Source organism: Pistacia vera, unplaced genomic scaffold (genome assembly GCF_008641045.1).
Source record: "Pistacia vera cultivar Batoury unplaced genomic scaffold, PisVer_v2 Contig413, whole genome shotgun sequence".
Lineage (NCBI taxonomy): Eukaryota > Viridiplantae > Streptophyta > Magnoliopsida > Sapindales > Anacardiaceae > Pistacia > Pistacia vera.
In genome coordinates, this window is record NW_022196239.1 from 892,756 (window position 1) to 906,333 (window position 13,578).

The 13,578-nt window shown below is 35.5% G+C and overlaps 1 protein-coding gene across 2 annotated transcripts; it reads right to left on the minus strand.

Annotated features, from left to right (window-relative positions):
• Window positions 1-405: 405 nt before the first annotated feature.
• LOC116142602 (INO80 complex subunit D-like) lies at window positions 406-11,004 on the minus strand. Of its 2 annotated transcripts, none has more exons than XM_031428027.1 (3): window positions 10,369-11,004; window positions 3,100-3,435; window positions 406-810 (listed from the first exon to the last, which is right to left on the minus strand). In XM_031428027.1, exons 1-2 carry the CDS (start codon window positions 10,956-10,958, stop codon window positions 3,234-3,236), a joined length of 792 nt encoding a protein of 263 aa, XP_031283887.1. In that variant the 5' UTR covers window positions 10,959-11,004; the 3' UTR covers window positions 406-810; window positions 3,100-3,233. The 2 variants fall into 2 exon arrangements, with proteins under 2 accessions (XP_031283887.1, XP_031283888.1); XM_031428028.1 differs by lacking the exon at window positions 406-810 and adding an exon at window positions 853-1,353.
• Between the last annotated feature and the right edge of the window lie 2,574 nt (window positions 11,005-13,578).

Here is a 13,578-nt window from a genome sequence, read left to right on the forward strand (position 1 = left end):
TTAAAACAATGACAACCACATGAAACTTTTATTATAATCCATATTAGCAGTTACCCATTCACTTTATATTAAAAGTGTAGGACCAATCACAATTAAAGAATTCTAAAATAATTAAAATTCTAACAGAATGTCCTCTTGTTTACTTTATTTGAGTGGTTAGTATTGTTATAGTCCATGAACTAACATGAATTGTTTTGATTATGTGAACAAATTTGAGATTTAAGAGAGATGAAAATGTGTGAGAGCGAACTTAGGGTTAATATCCAAGTTACACACCAATATATGAATCTAAACTACTTTTTGCACCCATTTTCTCTCTACAACACTTATCTAAAATTTAAATTTAAATTACATCTAACAAATATTCGTGTCGTGTTTGCATCATGTTACAGTAGATAATGCATCATGTTACAGTAGATAATACAAGTCCATACACCAACACTCAAATTTTCACAAACTATTAAGATTTAAGAGTTGTTTTAACAGCTGCTTTACAAGCTCTAGTAATTATACAAAGGCATGGCATATCAAAGTTTCCATAATACATCAATATATATATATATATAGGCTTAGAGCTAATAACACCGAGATTCAGCTTTCAAAGGCTAAACAGCAGGGTTGCCGGAAATTTGGCCGAGTTTATCCCCGCCTAGTAGGCAAGCCAAATGCGTGAAGTAGAAGCATAAAAGATGTCATAATCTCACATAATTGTAGATACACACCATGCTGGCATATATATGTGGGTTACTATATATATATATATATATGCCAGTATGTGGTGGCCTTATACTGATACTCAAACGTCAACACCTGAAAAATCAGAGCAAATGAACAGTCATTAGTTGTTTCGGTTCAACTTGGATAAAACATGACCCAATTAACTTCTTGCAAAAACATGACCCTTGAATTCATTCAATTCAACCATGTTACTAAAGTATTTAGCAATAAATAGCATTTCTAGAATTAATGCAAGTACAAAACCCACCAAGCGAGTTTCTTCTTCTATATAATGACATAAGTTTCAAGATAGTTCATGCAAAAATAGTCAGGCATTCTCTACTCTAGACATCCGGAATTTAAATATCTTTCTGACTCCAATTCCCCTAAGATCAAATTTTATTAATCATAGGTATATATTTAAAAAAGATGTACAGGAAGAATTACTACATTATATCATTTCTGCAAGCAGCAACCATCATACAGAACACCAAATAACCTTTTACTTTTTTCTTTTTCCCAATTTCAAATCAAACAATCAAATCACTTTCCTTTCTTTGCATCCATTACACTGTCAGGCTCCACTGTTTCTCCCATAAAACCAACAATCAATGTTGCATCTCGTCCCTCTTATCCCTATTCTCAAACAAAATCCATTACATTTTAATGTCACACAAGAATTGCTTTGTCATCAACACTCTTCCTTTCTCATGTTCTAAAAGAGGAAAATAGGATATTTTACATAACCTTCTGAAGCTTTTATGTTCTTTTTTTCTTTTCATTTGAATAAGTAATGCTAGGTCCACAATTCAATCTCACAACTCTCAACGTAGCAACCCGTCATTGGTCAACTCACAAAATGGGTCTCACCTGCTTGTATGGGTCTCGTCTGCCCATTTGAAAACTAACCAATGACGAACTAACACATCGGAGATTGTGAAAGAAGATTATGAGATTGGATTATGGACCTAATATTACTCTATTTTAATTTCTAAGTATCAATGAGTTGTTTTATTAAGAAAAAATACAAGTAAAATGAAGAAAACCAAAAGGAAGTTAGAAAGTTTAACAAGACTAAAACCCATTAACTCTAGGAATAAAAGAAGGCTGAAAACCTCAACAAATAGACCCAAATCATTCCACAGAACAAGCTATTCTATATTTAACACTGTAGGCAAGAATCAAACTATTATGAATTGCAATATATACTGAATCCTCTTAACCTTACAAAGATTCAGAATAATATTGAAATTCTACACATTCTATTGCATCTCCTAACCCTTGTGTTGTAACTTCAAAATTCAATTACCTAGAAAGCACGTCAAAACAATGTTTGCACTCCAATATTTAAATGTGAGTGTTAGGATTCCACATTGAGAGGGAAAAGGGGTGAGCATATAGTTTATAAGGAGTTGAGCACTCTCCTTTGGCAAGCAGGTTTTCAAAGTAGAATTATACCCAAGCCCACAAAAAGACCACTGCTTAACCCAATTCCTATCAATTTGGGAGTGGGTTCCGATAAGTGAGCCAATGTGTAAACATAGGGCTGGTTTTATTACATTTGCACAAACATTATGACGTACACCTGATGAACTATAGCCTACATATTTGCCAATACCCCTTGCAGTACAACTCTCTAGCAAATTGAAATGAGATGTGATAATGATACCTAAAATCATTTGCAAATTACAGCATCGAAGCAGAAAAATAGTGTCTTTAAGGCACTCCAAATGCGGCCTATGGAGCTAAGTAAAGTATGTACCATATTGAACCAATACTTGATGGAATAGTTTAAATGACACGAGTAGATTGTTTGTAATTTGGTACCCAAGGAAGCACCAAATATGATAGTCATGACTAGATTTTTTTTTTTGGATGTCTATATAACTAATGTCTGAATAAAATAAATTCAGCATTCTGGGTAATTTCCACCTAAGTTATATGTTAAGTAACAAACTGTACTGTCTAAACTATTTTCTCGTTTTTGGAAGTACTCCCTTTCTCTCAAAGTGAATATCTTCATTCTTTTATCACAACTTTTGAGGAAAACTTAACAATTTTCTTTTGTTTCCAAGTTAACTCCTCACAAAGCAAGGAAGATTTTCTTAAACATTTATGGTAAAGACTAAAGTGCATAATGGAAAAATAAAATAAATCAAAGCTTTGACATTTTGATTGTACATAAACACTACATGAAGAGAACATCAGAAGGCATATGAAAATTTTCCCCTTAAAATCTAATTAGGAAAATCATGAATTTGCTTATTTCCATTAAATCCCACCTAGATCCAATTAATTTCACAAATGTAACAAATGTGTTTCGAGTTTGGCGGATTTTTAAATGTCTCAGACCAGAAGGAAATCACAAATTGAATAACTCACCTTGGTTTTTTGCATCAATTTACACCAGCACTCATGGACCTTGAGTCATGTCTGCGACCGCCAGCCAGGAGGCTCATTTAAGTTTCTTCTTTAATAACAACTTTAGTATTATTTTTATTTAGAGCATTTCTTCTTCAGGCTTGAATTTGACGTATGTATTCTGCCACTATGACATGGAACTTTGGGGCAAGCTTGCTTGAAGAGGAAACATTAAGACCTGCTTTCTTCAGAGCCCTAGTGACATGTTTCTGGGCCTTTTGAAAGTGGACCGTACAGAGAGCAGGCACAGTGGATCTCAATATTGGTTTTCCACAAGTTATCGGTCCTGCCTGAGCACTACATACATACAAACAAAATAGGAAAATATCAGTTGTGCTACACGGTAAGAACTTCGAAATTAAAGCATGAGACTTGAAACATGTAATAACACATAATATCATAAAACTAGAGTAACATGTACACACGTGAGTCACATATGTATGATGAGTCAGTGAATGTATGTACATACATACACCTTGTCCACAATTCCTAAGACCTAACTTACGTCTTTCAAATGACTATTGAATATTCATAAGCTACACTTCAACGTAATGAACAGAGTCTTTTGCTAACTTTTCAAAGTTCGATGGTATCAGTGGCTTGAGGATTGTTGTTTGCGAAACATATAATCAATTCTCAAACTGTTACATGGCTAGCAACTCTGCATATTCATTTTCCTTTTTTATTTCTAATTTTAGTCTGAACACTCATCCTTTTACATGCATCTAATTTTTGTGAATTGTATGTGTGTGGCGTTAAATGATTACAATCGTAAAACTTTTACCAGAAGTCGCCATACCCACATGCTGTTTAAATATTGTTGACATAATTCAAAATCTGTAAACACTATCCCACTTTATAAAATCTATAAAATTACTTATATCCCAGTCAAAGAGCCGAGGACTTCATTACCTCCCAATATAAAGCACTAATTATAAGAAACAAAACAATGAAGATGATGTTTATTAAAAATATAAACAAGAAGCGGCATTGGTAAATATACATGATTTTATTAAATAACAGAAAGAATGTTCTACAATAATGCTATATTAGATACTTCAACTAATTAATAAAAGATTCTAATGCTTTAATTGGATTCATAAATCAAAACTTTATTATAACACATTAGAAACTACCACATCCGCCAAAATCCAAAAGTCAGCCCGACCCTCTTTTCAATATAGTTGTCTCTACCCTCTACTTCTTTGCAATCAAAACCCTTCTGCAAATATGTTACTAGTCTAATTCTGGTTGTACAGATAGAAGCAATTTGTTACGTGTCTGCATTATGGTCCTTAGATTTCCATTATTTTACTTGTTAAGTCATCTTGTATATATCGTAAGTAGAGTCAGTCAAATGTTTTATTTCTTTAAGTAGAGTTGGTCAACATGTAGTTATAATAGTGGGCTATAGTTTAGCTATATTTTGAGCTATTCTTTAGCCATCCACTCATTAGTTATTTAGTTGGGTATCTGATAGCTATTTAGTTGCTATTAGTGGGTATCTGATGCTGAGTTGTGCTTATGTTTGTAAGTTTATAAACTCTACAGATCATGAGTAATATAGATATCAGAGAAAATTCCAAAACTTGTTCCTTAAAGTACACTGTCCCTTTTTTTATTTCTTTTGATTAAATCTTGATCAGCAACATAGCTCAAGGTCAAGGACGGGGTCAAGGTAAAGGACGGGGTCGTGACATTTTGGTATTAGAGCCAGCAATGGCCGAAGATCAACAACTTCAACGGATTGAAGGACAGGTGGAGAGCTTGAGTGCAGGTCAAGAAAGGCTCATTAAACAGATGGAAGAATTAGTGTTAGCAATGAACTCCCGATTGAACATGTCAGAAGAAGGTTCTGTCGGTAGGAATCGGGGACCACGAGGACAGGGTGGTGTCAGGGATGCAGGTGGAATGGTGGTTCCCAAGCTTGCGAAGTGATTTCCCTTGTTATGATGGCTCAGAAGATCCAACTTTATGGATTTGCAGAACAGAGCAATTCTTTGAATTTCAAGGAACTGCTCTTGATGATCAAGATAGGCTGACAGCATATCATTTGAAGAAAGATGCACAATTGTGGTACCAGCGTTGCAAAACCCAACAGCACTCGATCACTTGGGAAAGCATGAAAGTGGGCCTGTTGGCACAGTTTGCTGCCACTGAATATGAGGATTTCTTTGGAGACTTATGCAAGCTAAAGTAGACAAGTTCTGTTTCTGGTTATCAGGCTCAATTTGAGAGGCTTTTAGCTCGTGCTGGCACCCTCACAGACAAGCAAGAAGATGAATGCTTTATCAATGGGTTGAAGGAGGGGATACGAGCTAATGTATAGGTTCAGAATCCACAGAATTTAACTACGGCTATTGGCCTAGCGCGAACCTATGAGACTAAGGCCCAAGAAGTAAGATGATCAACTAATTTAACAATTCCTTCTTTGAGTCGGAACAACACATAATGGGGCACAACAACCGTTGAGGAACTAAAGGCACAACTCAAGAGCGAACTATCCCTATATGCAAGTTCTCTCAAGCAGAGCTCCAACAATGACGAGAACAGGGCTTACGCTACAACTGTGATGAAAAGTACACGTTTGGGCACAAGTGTAAAAAATTATTTCTTATTGATGTTGAAGAAGAAATAGAGCTTTCAAAGGTTGTGGAAGAAGACAACCATGATTGCGAAGAAGATAAGACGCCAACTATCTCTTTACATGCCCTGGCGGGGGTTCAATCTCCGCAAACCATGCGTATACAGTCATGAATCGGTAAAACCCCACTAACAGTTTTAATTGACTCCGATTCTACTCATAATTTTTTTTATCACGGGCTTGCCAAAATGGCTGGTCTTAGGCTTGAAATTGGATGTTTACTCAATGGGGTGGTTGCTAATGGTGAAAATTATCAAGCCTAGGCCGCTCCACTAACTTGCCACTGACGTTGCAAGGCATAACAGTAGAAGTTGATTTTTTCTTACTGTCCTTAGAAGGTTGTGATGTTGTCCTAGGGGCGGGCCCAGTGGTTGTGCACACTAGGACCTATCTTATGGGATTTTGGTCAAATGCAGATGCAATTTGATATAAATGGAAAAAAAGTGTTGCTACAAGGATCACCGTCCTCTAGACTTATTTCTCTTGAGGGAGAAATCATTCCTAAGACTCTGAGGCAAAGTCATGGCCAAGCATTTTTATTGCAAGTTTATGCCACCCAACCAAGTCAGACAGTAGACACAAGTTCTGAGGTAACATCCAGTGTTGAATTTGATTCCTTGCTGACCGAGTTTGGTGATTTGTTTTAGGCACCCACAAGGTTACCACCACCACACACTCATGATCATAATATTCCCCTACAACCTGGAGTAGGTCCAGTTTGTGTTCGTCCATATCGTTATCCTCACTTCCAAAAACAAGAAATTAAGCATATGGTGGAGGAGATGTTATCTCAAGGAATAATACGACCCAGTCAAAGCCCATTTTCCTCTCCGGTACTGTTGGTGAGAAAACATGATGGGAGCTGGAGGTTTTGTGTGGACTACAAGGCACTTAATCTAATCGAGTGACAGTGAAGGACAAATTCCCAATCCCAATTATTGATGAGCTATTGGATGATCTATGTGGTGCTAAATTCTTCACAAAGCTTGATCTTTGATTTGGATATTTTCAGATTCGTATGACTTCTCGAGATGTCTATAAAACAGCCTTTTGAACTCACCATGGGCACTTTGAATTCCTAGAAATGCCTTTTCGGCTCTCTAATGCTCCTTCTGCGTTTCAATCTTATGAATGAAATTTTCAAAGCTCATTTACGGAAATTTATTTTGGTATTCTTTGATGATATCCTAATCTATAGCCGTACTTGGGTTGAGCATGAGCAGCATGTCAGAATTGCATTTTCTATTTCGAGACCTCATCATCTGGCAGTAAAAAAAGAGAAATACCAATTCGGTCAAACCCAAGTAAAACACTTGGGCCATATCATCTGTGAAAAAGGTGTAAAGGTGGATCCAGAGAAAATTAAAGCAATGGTGGATTGGCTGAAACCTACTATTGTCAAAGCTTTGTGAGGTTTTTTGGGACTAATTGGTTATTATCATAAGTTTATTGCAGATTATGGAAAAACTACAGCACCGTTAACAACCATGTTACGAAAAGATGGTTTCTCTCGGACTCAAGATGCAAATAAAGCATTTCAGGTGTTGAAGCATTCCATGACCTAGGGCCCAGTATTAGCATTGCCCAACTTTGATCTTTTGTTCATAGTAGAATGTGATACGTCAGGAAATGGGTTAGGAGCTATCCTTACGCAAGAACAACGACCGATTGCATTTTTCAGCATTGCCTTGAAGGGAAAGAGCCTTTTGATGTCTACCTAAGAGAATAAGTTAATGGAACTAGTTTTAGCAGTAAAAAAATGGCGACCATATTTATTGGGACATCATTTTGTGGTGCGAACAATCAACGAAGCCTCAAATTCCTTTGGCAGCAATGGATAACAACTGAGCCACAACAAAAATGGCTAATAAAGTTGATGAGCTATGATGTTTCCATTGAGTACAAGAAGGGGAAGACCAATGTGGCAGCATATGCTTTATCGAGAAGAGAGGAACTTAATGCAATCTCTAGCCCTTTGCCACAATGGTTAGAGGCCATCAAAGTTGAAAACCAATCACACCTAGAGTTGCGGAAAGTCCATTAGTTACATGTACAGGGAGAGGCTATCGGACCACGGGAGAATCGGGATGGAATTATGTTGTTTAAGGATCGCATTTACGTACCCTCAAATTCAAACTTAATTCCTATCATTCTCCAAGGGATACATGGTAGTGGGCACAAAGGTTTTCACAAGACTTTCCACAGACTAAAGGAAGTTTTTTATTGGAAGAACATGAAAAAGACACTAACAGATTACATCAAGCACTGTGACATTTGTCAACACCATAAAGTTGACCACCAAACTCCAGCTGGCCTTCTCCACCCATTACCCATCCCTACACAGGTATGGACTGACATTTCTATGGATTTTATTGATGGACTACCCCCATCAAAGGGAAAAACAGTACTCTTTATGGTGATGGATTGGCTCTCCAAGTATGCACACTTTACCCCATTAGCACATCCTTACACGGCACCAAAAGTGGCACAAGTATTTTTTGAAAATATATTCAAGCTTCATGGTATGCCAAACTCTATTGTGTGTGACCGTGACTCCACTTTCTTGATTGTTTTTGGAAGGAGCTTTTTACTCTGCAGGGGACTAGTTTCAACTATAGCTCGTCTTATCATTCGCAAACTGACGGGCAAACTGAAGCTGTAAATCAAACCTTGGAGATGTACCTACGTTGTTTCACAAGTTCCAAACCTCATGAATGGGTGCACTGGCTTCCTTGGGCTGAATTTTGTTATAACACAAGCCTACATGCTTTTACTCGCAAAACCCCCTTCGAAACGGTGTATGGCAGATCAGCACCCAACTTACTCACTTATGTCCCAAGTACAGCGAAGGTTGAGGTTGTAGATCAAACATTGCCAGCTAGAGATCAAACTCTTCACAACTTAAGATCTCAACTTCAACAATCCCAAGCCAGAATGCAGCCTGCATATGATAAGGGCAAAATGGAGAGGGAATTCGCAGTTGGTGATTGGGTATATCTGTGCCTACAGCCATATCGACAAACTTCTTTGGTGTTGTGTAGGTCACAAAAGCTTTCACCACATTTTTATGGGCCTTATCAGGTGTTGGAGCGAGTTGGTGCAGTAGCTTGTCGATTGGACCTGCCTCCGAGAACTAAGATTCATCTTGTGTTTCATGTCTCCCTCCTTAAGAAGCAGTTGAGTAATCGAAATACGGTAGACTCAAGCTTGCCGATTATGTCAAAAGATTCAGGATTTCTGCAACCTCATCCCACAGCGATTTTGAATAGTCGCCAGAGAGGCTGTCAACGTGAATTACTAATCCACTGGCAAGGTCTTCCAGCTACAGACGCTACGTGGGAAGAAGAAGACTCTTTCAAAGCAAGGTTTCCTGATTTTACTAGTCCTTAAGGACAAGGACCCTTTTCAACAAGGAAGGAATGTCACGCGTCGGCATTATGGTCTTTAGATTTCCATTATTTTACTTGTTAAGTCATCTTGTATATATCGTAAGTAGAGTCAGTCAAATGTTTTATTTCTTTAAGTTGAGTTGGTCAACATGTATTTATAAAGTGGGCTATAGTTTGGCTATTTTGAGCTACTCTTTAGCCATCCACTCTTTAGTTATTTAGTTGGGTATTTGATAGCTATTTAGTTGCTATTAGTAGGTATCTGATGCTGAGTCGTGCTTATATTTTTAAGTTTATAAATTCTACAGATCATGAGTAACAAAGATATCAGAGAAAATTCCAAAACTTGTTCTTTAAAGTATACTGTCCCTTTTTTTTTCTTTCTTTTGATTAAATCTTGATCAGCAACATAGCTCGAGGTCGAGGATAAGGTCGAGGTAGAGGACAGGGTCGTGACACAATTCCTAGTAACTGTACATCAAGGCTCTTTTAACTCTTTCCTAATTTAAAACATACACCTAAATTTTACCCTAAATCTGCATGGCATGCCATAATTTTGGTGTTTGATACAAACACCAACGCCAAAACAAACCCTTTTAATCAATTGCAAAATAAACCCAAACTCAAGTCAGAACAAACAAAAGAATAAAAAAATGAAAGCACTTCATAACAAAATATTCATATTCTAAAAATCCTTTAATACCCGCATAAGAATTAAGCAACCATGTCAAATATTGAACCAATCTCCCACTGAATAAGCAATTATGTCCTAGATCTTCACCAAAATCTTCATGGAATACCAAAATATTTAGTAATTCAACATAAACACCCACAAACAAGCCCTTTTAATTATTTGCAAAATAAACCCTATAACCAATCAGAAATTTTCCAAAAGGAAGAAATAGAAAGCTTTTGATATAAAAATACCCATATTTTAAAAACACTGAATACCCACTAAAGAATTAAGCAATTACATCCCAAATCTTCCCCACAAACAGCATGAGTGCATGGCATGTTTTAACACAAACAACCACTTGAAACACCCATCTCTTTTAATTAATTGCAAATTACACCCCAAACCAAATCAGAAAATTTCCAAAAAAAATGAAAAGCACACCCTAAAAATTATGTAATTAATTCAAAATCAAACCAATAAACCCTAAAGAAAAAAGAAAAAAAATTAAATATAAAAAATACCTCTTGATGACGTAATCACAAGGCTTGTAGAGCTTCTGCTTAGAATCAGAGAGAATATGAAGATGACAAAAGCTTGTCAAAGCCATGGCCTTCAATTTGCAACCCACAAACAAACACCTGCTATTATTATTATTAATATTTAAGTTATTATTATTATTACCATTATTATTATTATTCACACTGCTATTACTAATATTATTATTAACATTTTCACCAGAACCCTCTACAATATTTTTATCATCATTATCATTATTATTATTATTACTATTATTATTATTAATTTCTTTTAAGGGGCTGACGCCGAAGTTCCAGTAGTACTGCTTGTACTGGATCTTGAGCTCCTCCATGAGAGCCCAGTAGTGGTCTCTGTAGCACCGGGAGAGTTGCCTGAGGAAGAAAGCTCGCCGGCGGAGGAGCTGGTGGCGCGTGAGGTGGGAGGCGCGTGCGAGAGCCATGTCTTCTCGATAGAACGTCACGGGTCTGGGTTTGGGTTTAGGGTTGGGATTAGGGTTAGGGTTTCGAGAGATGGGGATTTTTGGGGGTTTTGAAGAAGACGAAGAAGAGGAAAGATTCTTTGGAGCTGAAGACATGATGTGATGTGATGTAAAGCGAACCAGGTCTGTGTGGCTATTAGCTTTAGAGGAAGACTTCACACGTGAGGTCCCGTAGAGTTTCAATTATTACATTGGACCCCTACCTTGTTATAGCAATGTCAATATCCTCCCCTATATTTGAACGACTGCTAATTATCTCCCTGTTTCTTCTTTATTCTTAGTGGATTAGCCCATTTAGTAAGGCTTCTTTGAATAGCGCTTATGAAAGAAGAATGTATTTGAGTCTTGAGAAGAGTTTTTCTCAAGATTTTGATAGTTGTTTGGTTAAAAAAATGTAAAAAAGGTTTCTAATTTAATTTACTAAAAATTGCTTTAATATGTAAGAATAGTTGTTCTATAAAATTGAACAGCAATGTTTTTTTACATTTCAACACAATAAATAAACTGAAAAAAAGCTTATAAGGTGAGTTTCTCTCATAAGACCATAAAAATAGTTTATTAAACCTCTACGAGCACTTTTAAAATGCAATCAAATAACTTAAAAAAATTTGAAAGCGTGTATAACTTTAAATAAATTATTTTGACCAGTAGATAAGGTGAATTAAACAAGTTTTAACATAAACAAAGGAAACTAATGGGGGTTAAAATATATATTTTTGTATGTATAAGTTTAAAAAAATTATAAGTTATTTCTACGTTTTGTGTTTTTCATCAACACCACCATCACGATTCACTCGTTCATCAATACAATCTATAAGGAAAACCAACATTAGAAAACGCTACATGCACTTCGTGAGCAAGGAAAGACTTCATACTTCATTGTTCAAAGACACCAATTGAAGGTGTACCACTAACACCATCATATCTAATGCAAGTCACTTTATTGTTAATTCAAGTAGTGATCTTAGTTACCATTGAAGTTAATTTGGTCATTCACGCTTATATTGCAAATCCAAAAACAAATGTTTATCACTCGTCAACTATCTATAATATTTCATAAATTAAAAGGTTTCAAGTTTGATTATATAGCATGCCATGTTATCGAATTTTTCTTTTGATTTTTAAATACAAACAAAAGGGCAAACTTGAAATTCCGCATTCAATCATGTTTTGCCTTCAGTTATGACTTGGCGAGAAAGTGAGTAATAGTTTTCTTAAAAAACTAAGGGGGTAGGATGAGCTTTTTCAAACTTGTGGGATGGAAAGGTATCCATCTTAAACTCAAGGAAGGTAAGGTAGCAATTATTTGGATTTTGGATATGAGAAAAAATAACCACGAATAGAATAAAAAAAGATTCAATCAGAATCTCTCTTTTGATGATTCTCTTTGAAAAATATATTAAACAAATAATGAATAATTTTAAAAACACAAAAAATAAAAATTTTATCCAAATCGTTTTGAAATTTAAGGTTATGTTTGATTTGTTATTTTAGATAAGATTTTAGAAATAATATTGGGTAATTGAATATGGTTATTATTACGAGAATATGATTTGAATAAAATGTGTTTGATTGAGTATTTTGACCTCGTTACTTGTGTTGAATATTTGATTGATATATTTTTTTATAAATGATTTATTAATATAATATTTTGGTGCATTTTGTTAAAATAATATATTATTATAACCTTAAAACTTTTCAATTTACATTTTAATAATATTAAACATTTTATTAGTAATTTTGTAACCAATAAATATTAAAAAAAAAAAACCCCATATTAATTTCAAGTGCTAATCCAACTGTTTAAAAACACCATATTAATACATATATAAGAGCATCTCCAAAAGACTATTTATATGACCCAAATTCTTTATTATAAAAAGTTTATCCATAGAAATAAGTAGGGGTGAGAAAAAAAAACCGAAAACCGAACCGAAAAACCGTACAGAAACCGGACCGAAAATTAGGTTTTTTTTAGGGATTCGGTTCGGTTTCGGTTTACAATAATAGGTAAACCGAATATTCGGTTCGGTCAAAACATAAACCGATTAATCGAAACCGAATTGTTAAACCGATTTTTTTTTTTTTTAAAAAAAATTCTTTTATTAAATCCTTCTCTCTTTCTCGGTATTATACCACTTTCTTTTTCTCGATTTCTCCACTTTTTTTCTCTTATTAAATGCCTCTCTCTCTTTCTCGATTTCTTCATTTACTCTTTTATTAAATGCCTCTCTCTCTCTCCCTTGATCTCTTCAATCTTCATCTTTCACTTTTATTAAATACGTCTCTCTCTCTCCTTCTCATTTTCAAACTTTCTCTTTTATTAACTTCCTCTCACTCTTCCTCTCCCTCTCTCTCACTCTCTCTACAAATACGCATCCACCATTTCTATCTTTTTCTTCTCTACAACTTCAGCTCCAATGTTCTATACTCCAAATAAAACTTCACCATCAAAACCATAAGCCATCTGTATAAGCACCATCAACTACGGTTTCACCATCTCAACCTCCAATCCGAAAAAATCCTAGGAAACTATGGTCTTTCTTTTATTGGTCTTTGGTTTCACCATCTCAACCTGCCACTCAACCTCCAATCCAAAAAATTCTAGGAAAAATATGGTCTCCCTTTTATTGGTCCGATCAAAGACCATTTGGAGTGGGTGAGTGGCAAGCTATAGTAAATTTGGCCAAATTTGAAGGTTTTATTGAATTGGGCC

Excerpts from the sequence above, each read along its gene's own strand:
- LOC116142602 (XM_031428027.1), bottom strand. The coding sequence starts at position 10,958 with ATGTCTTCAGCTCCAAAGAATCTTTCCTCTTCTTCGTCTTCTTCAAAA. Across the intron at positions 3,436-10,368 it reads TGTGATTACGTCATCAAGAG|TGCTCAGGCAGGACCGATAA; the intron begins GTATTTTTTATA and ends GTATGTATGTAG.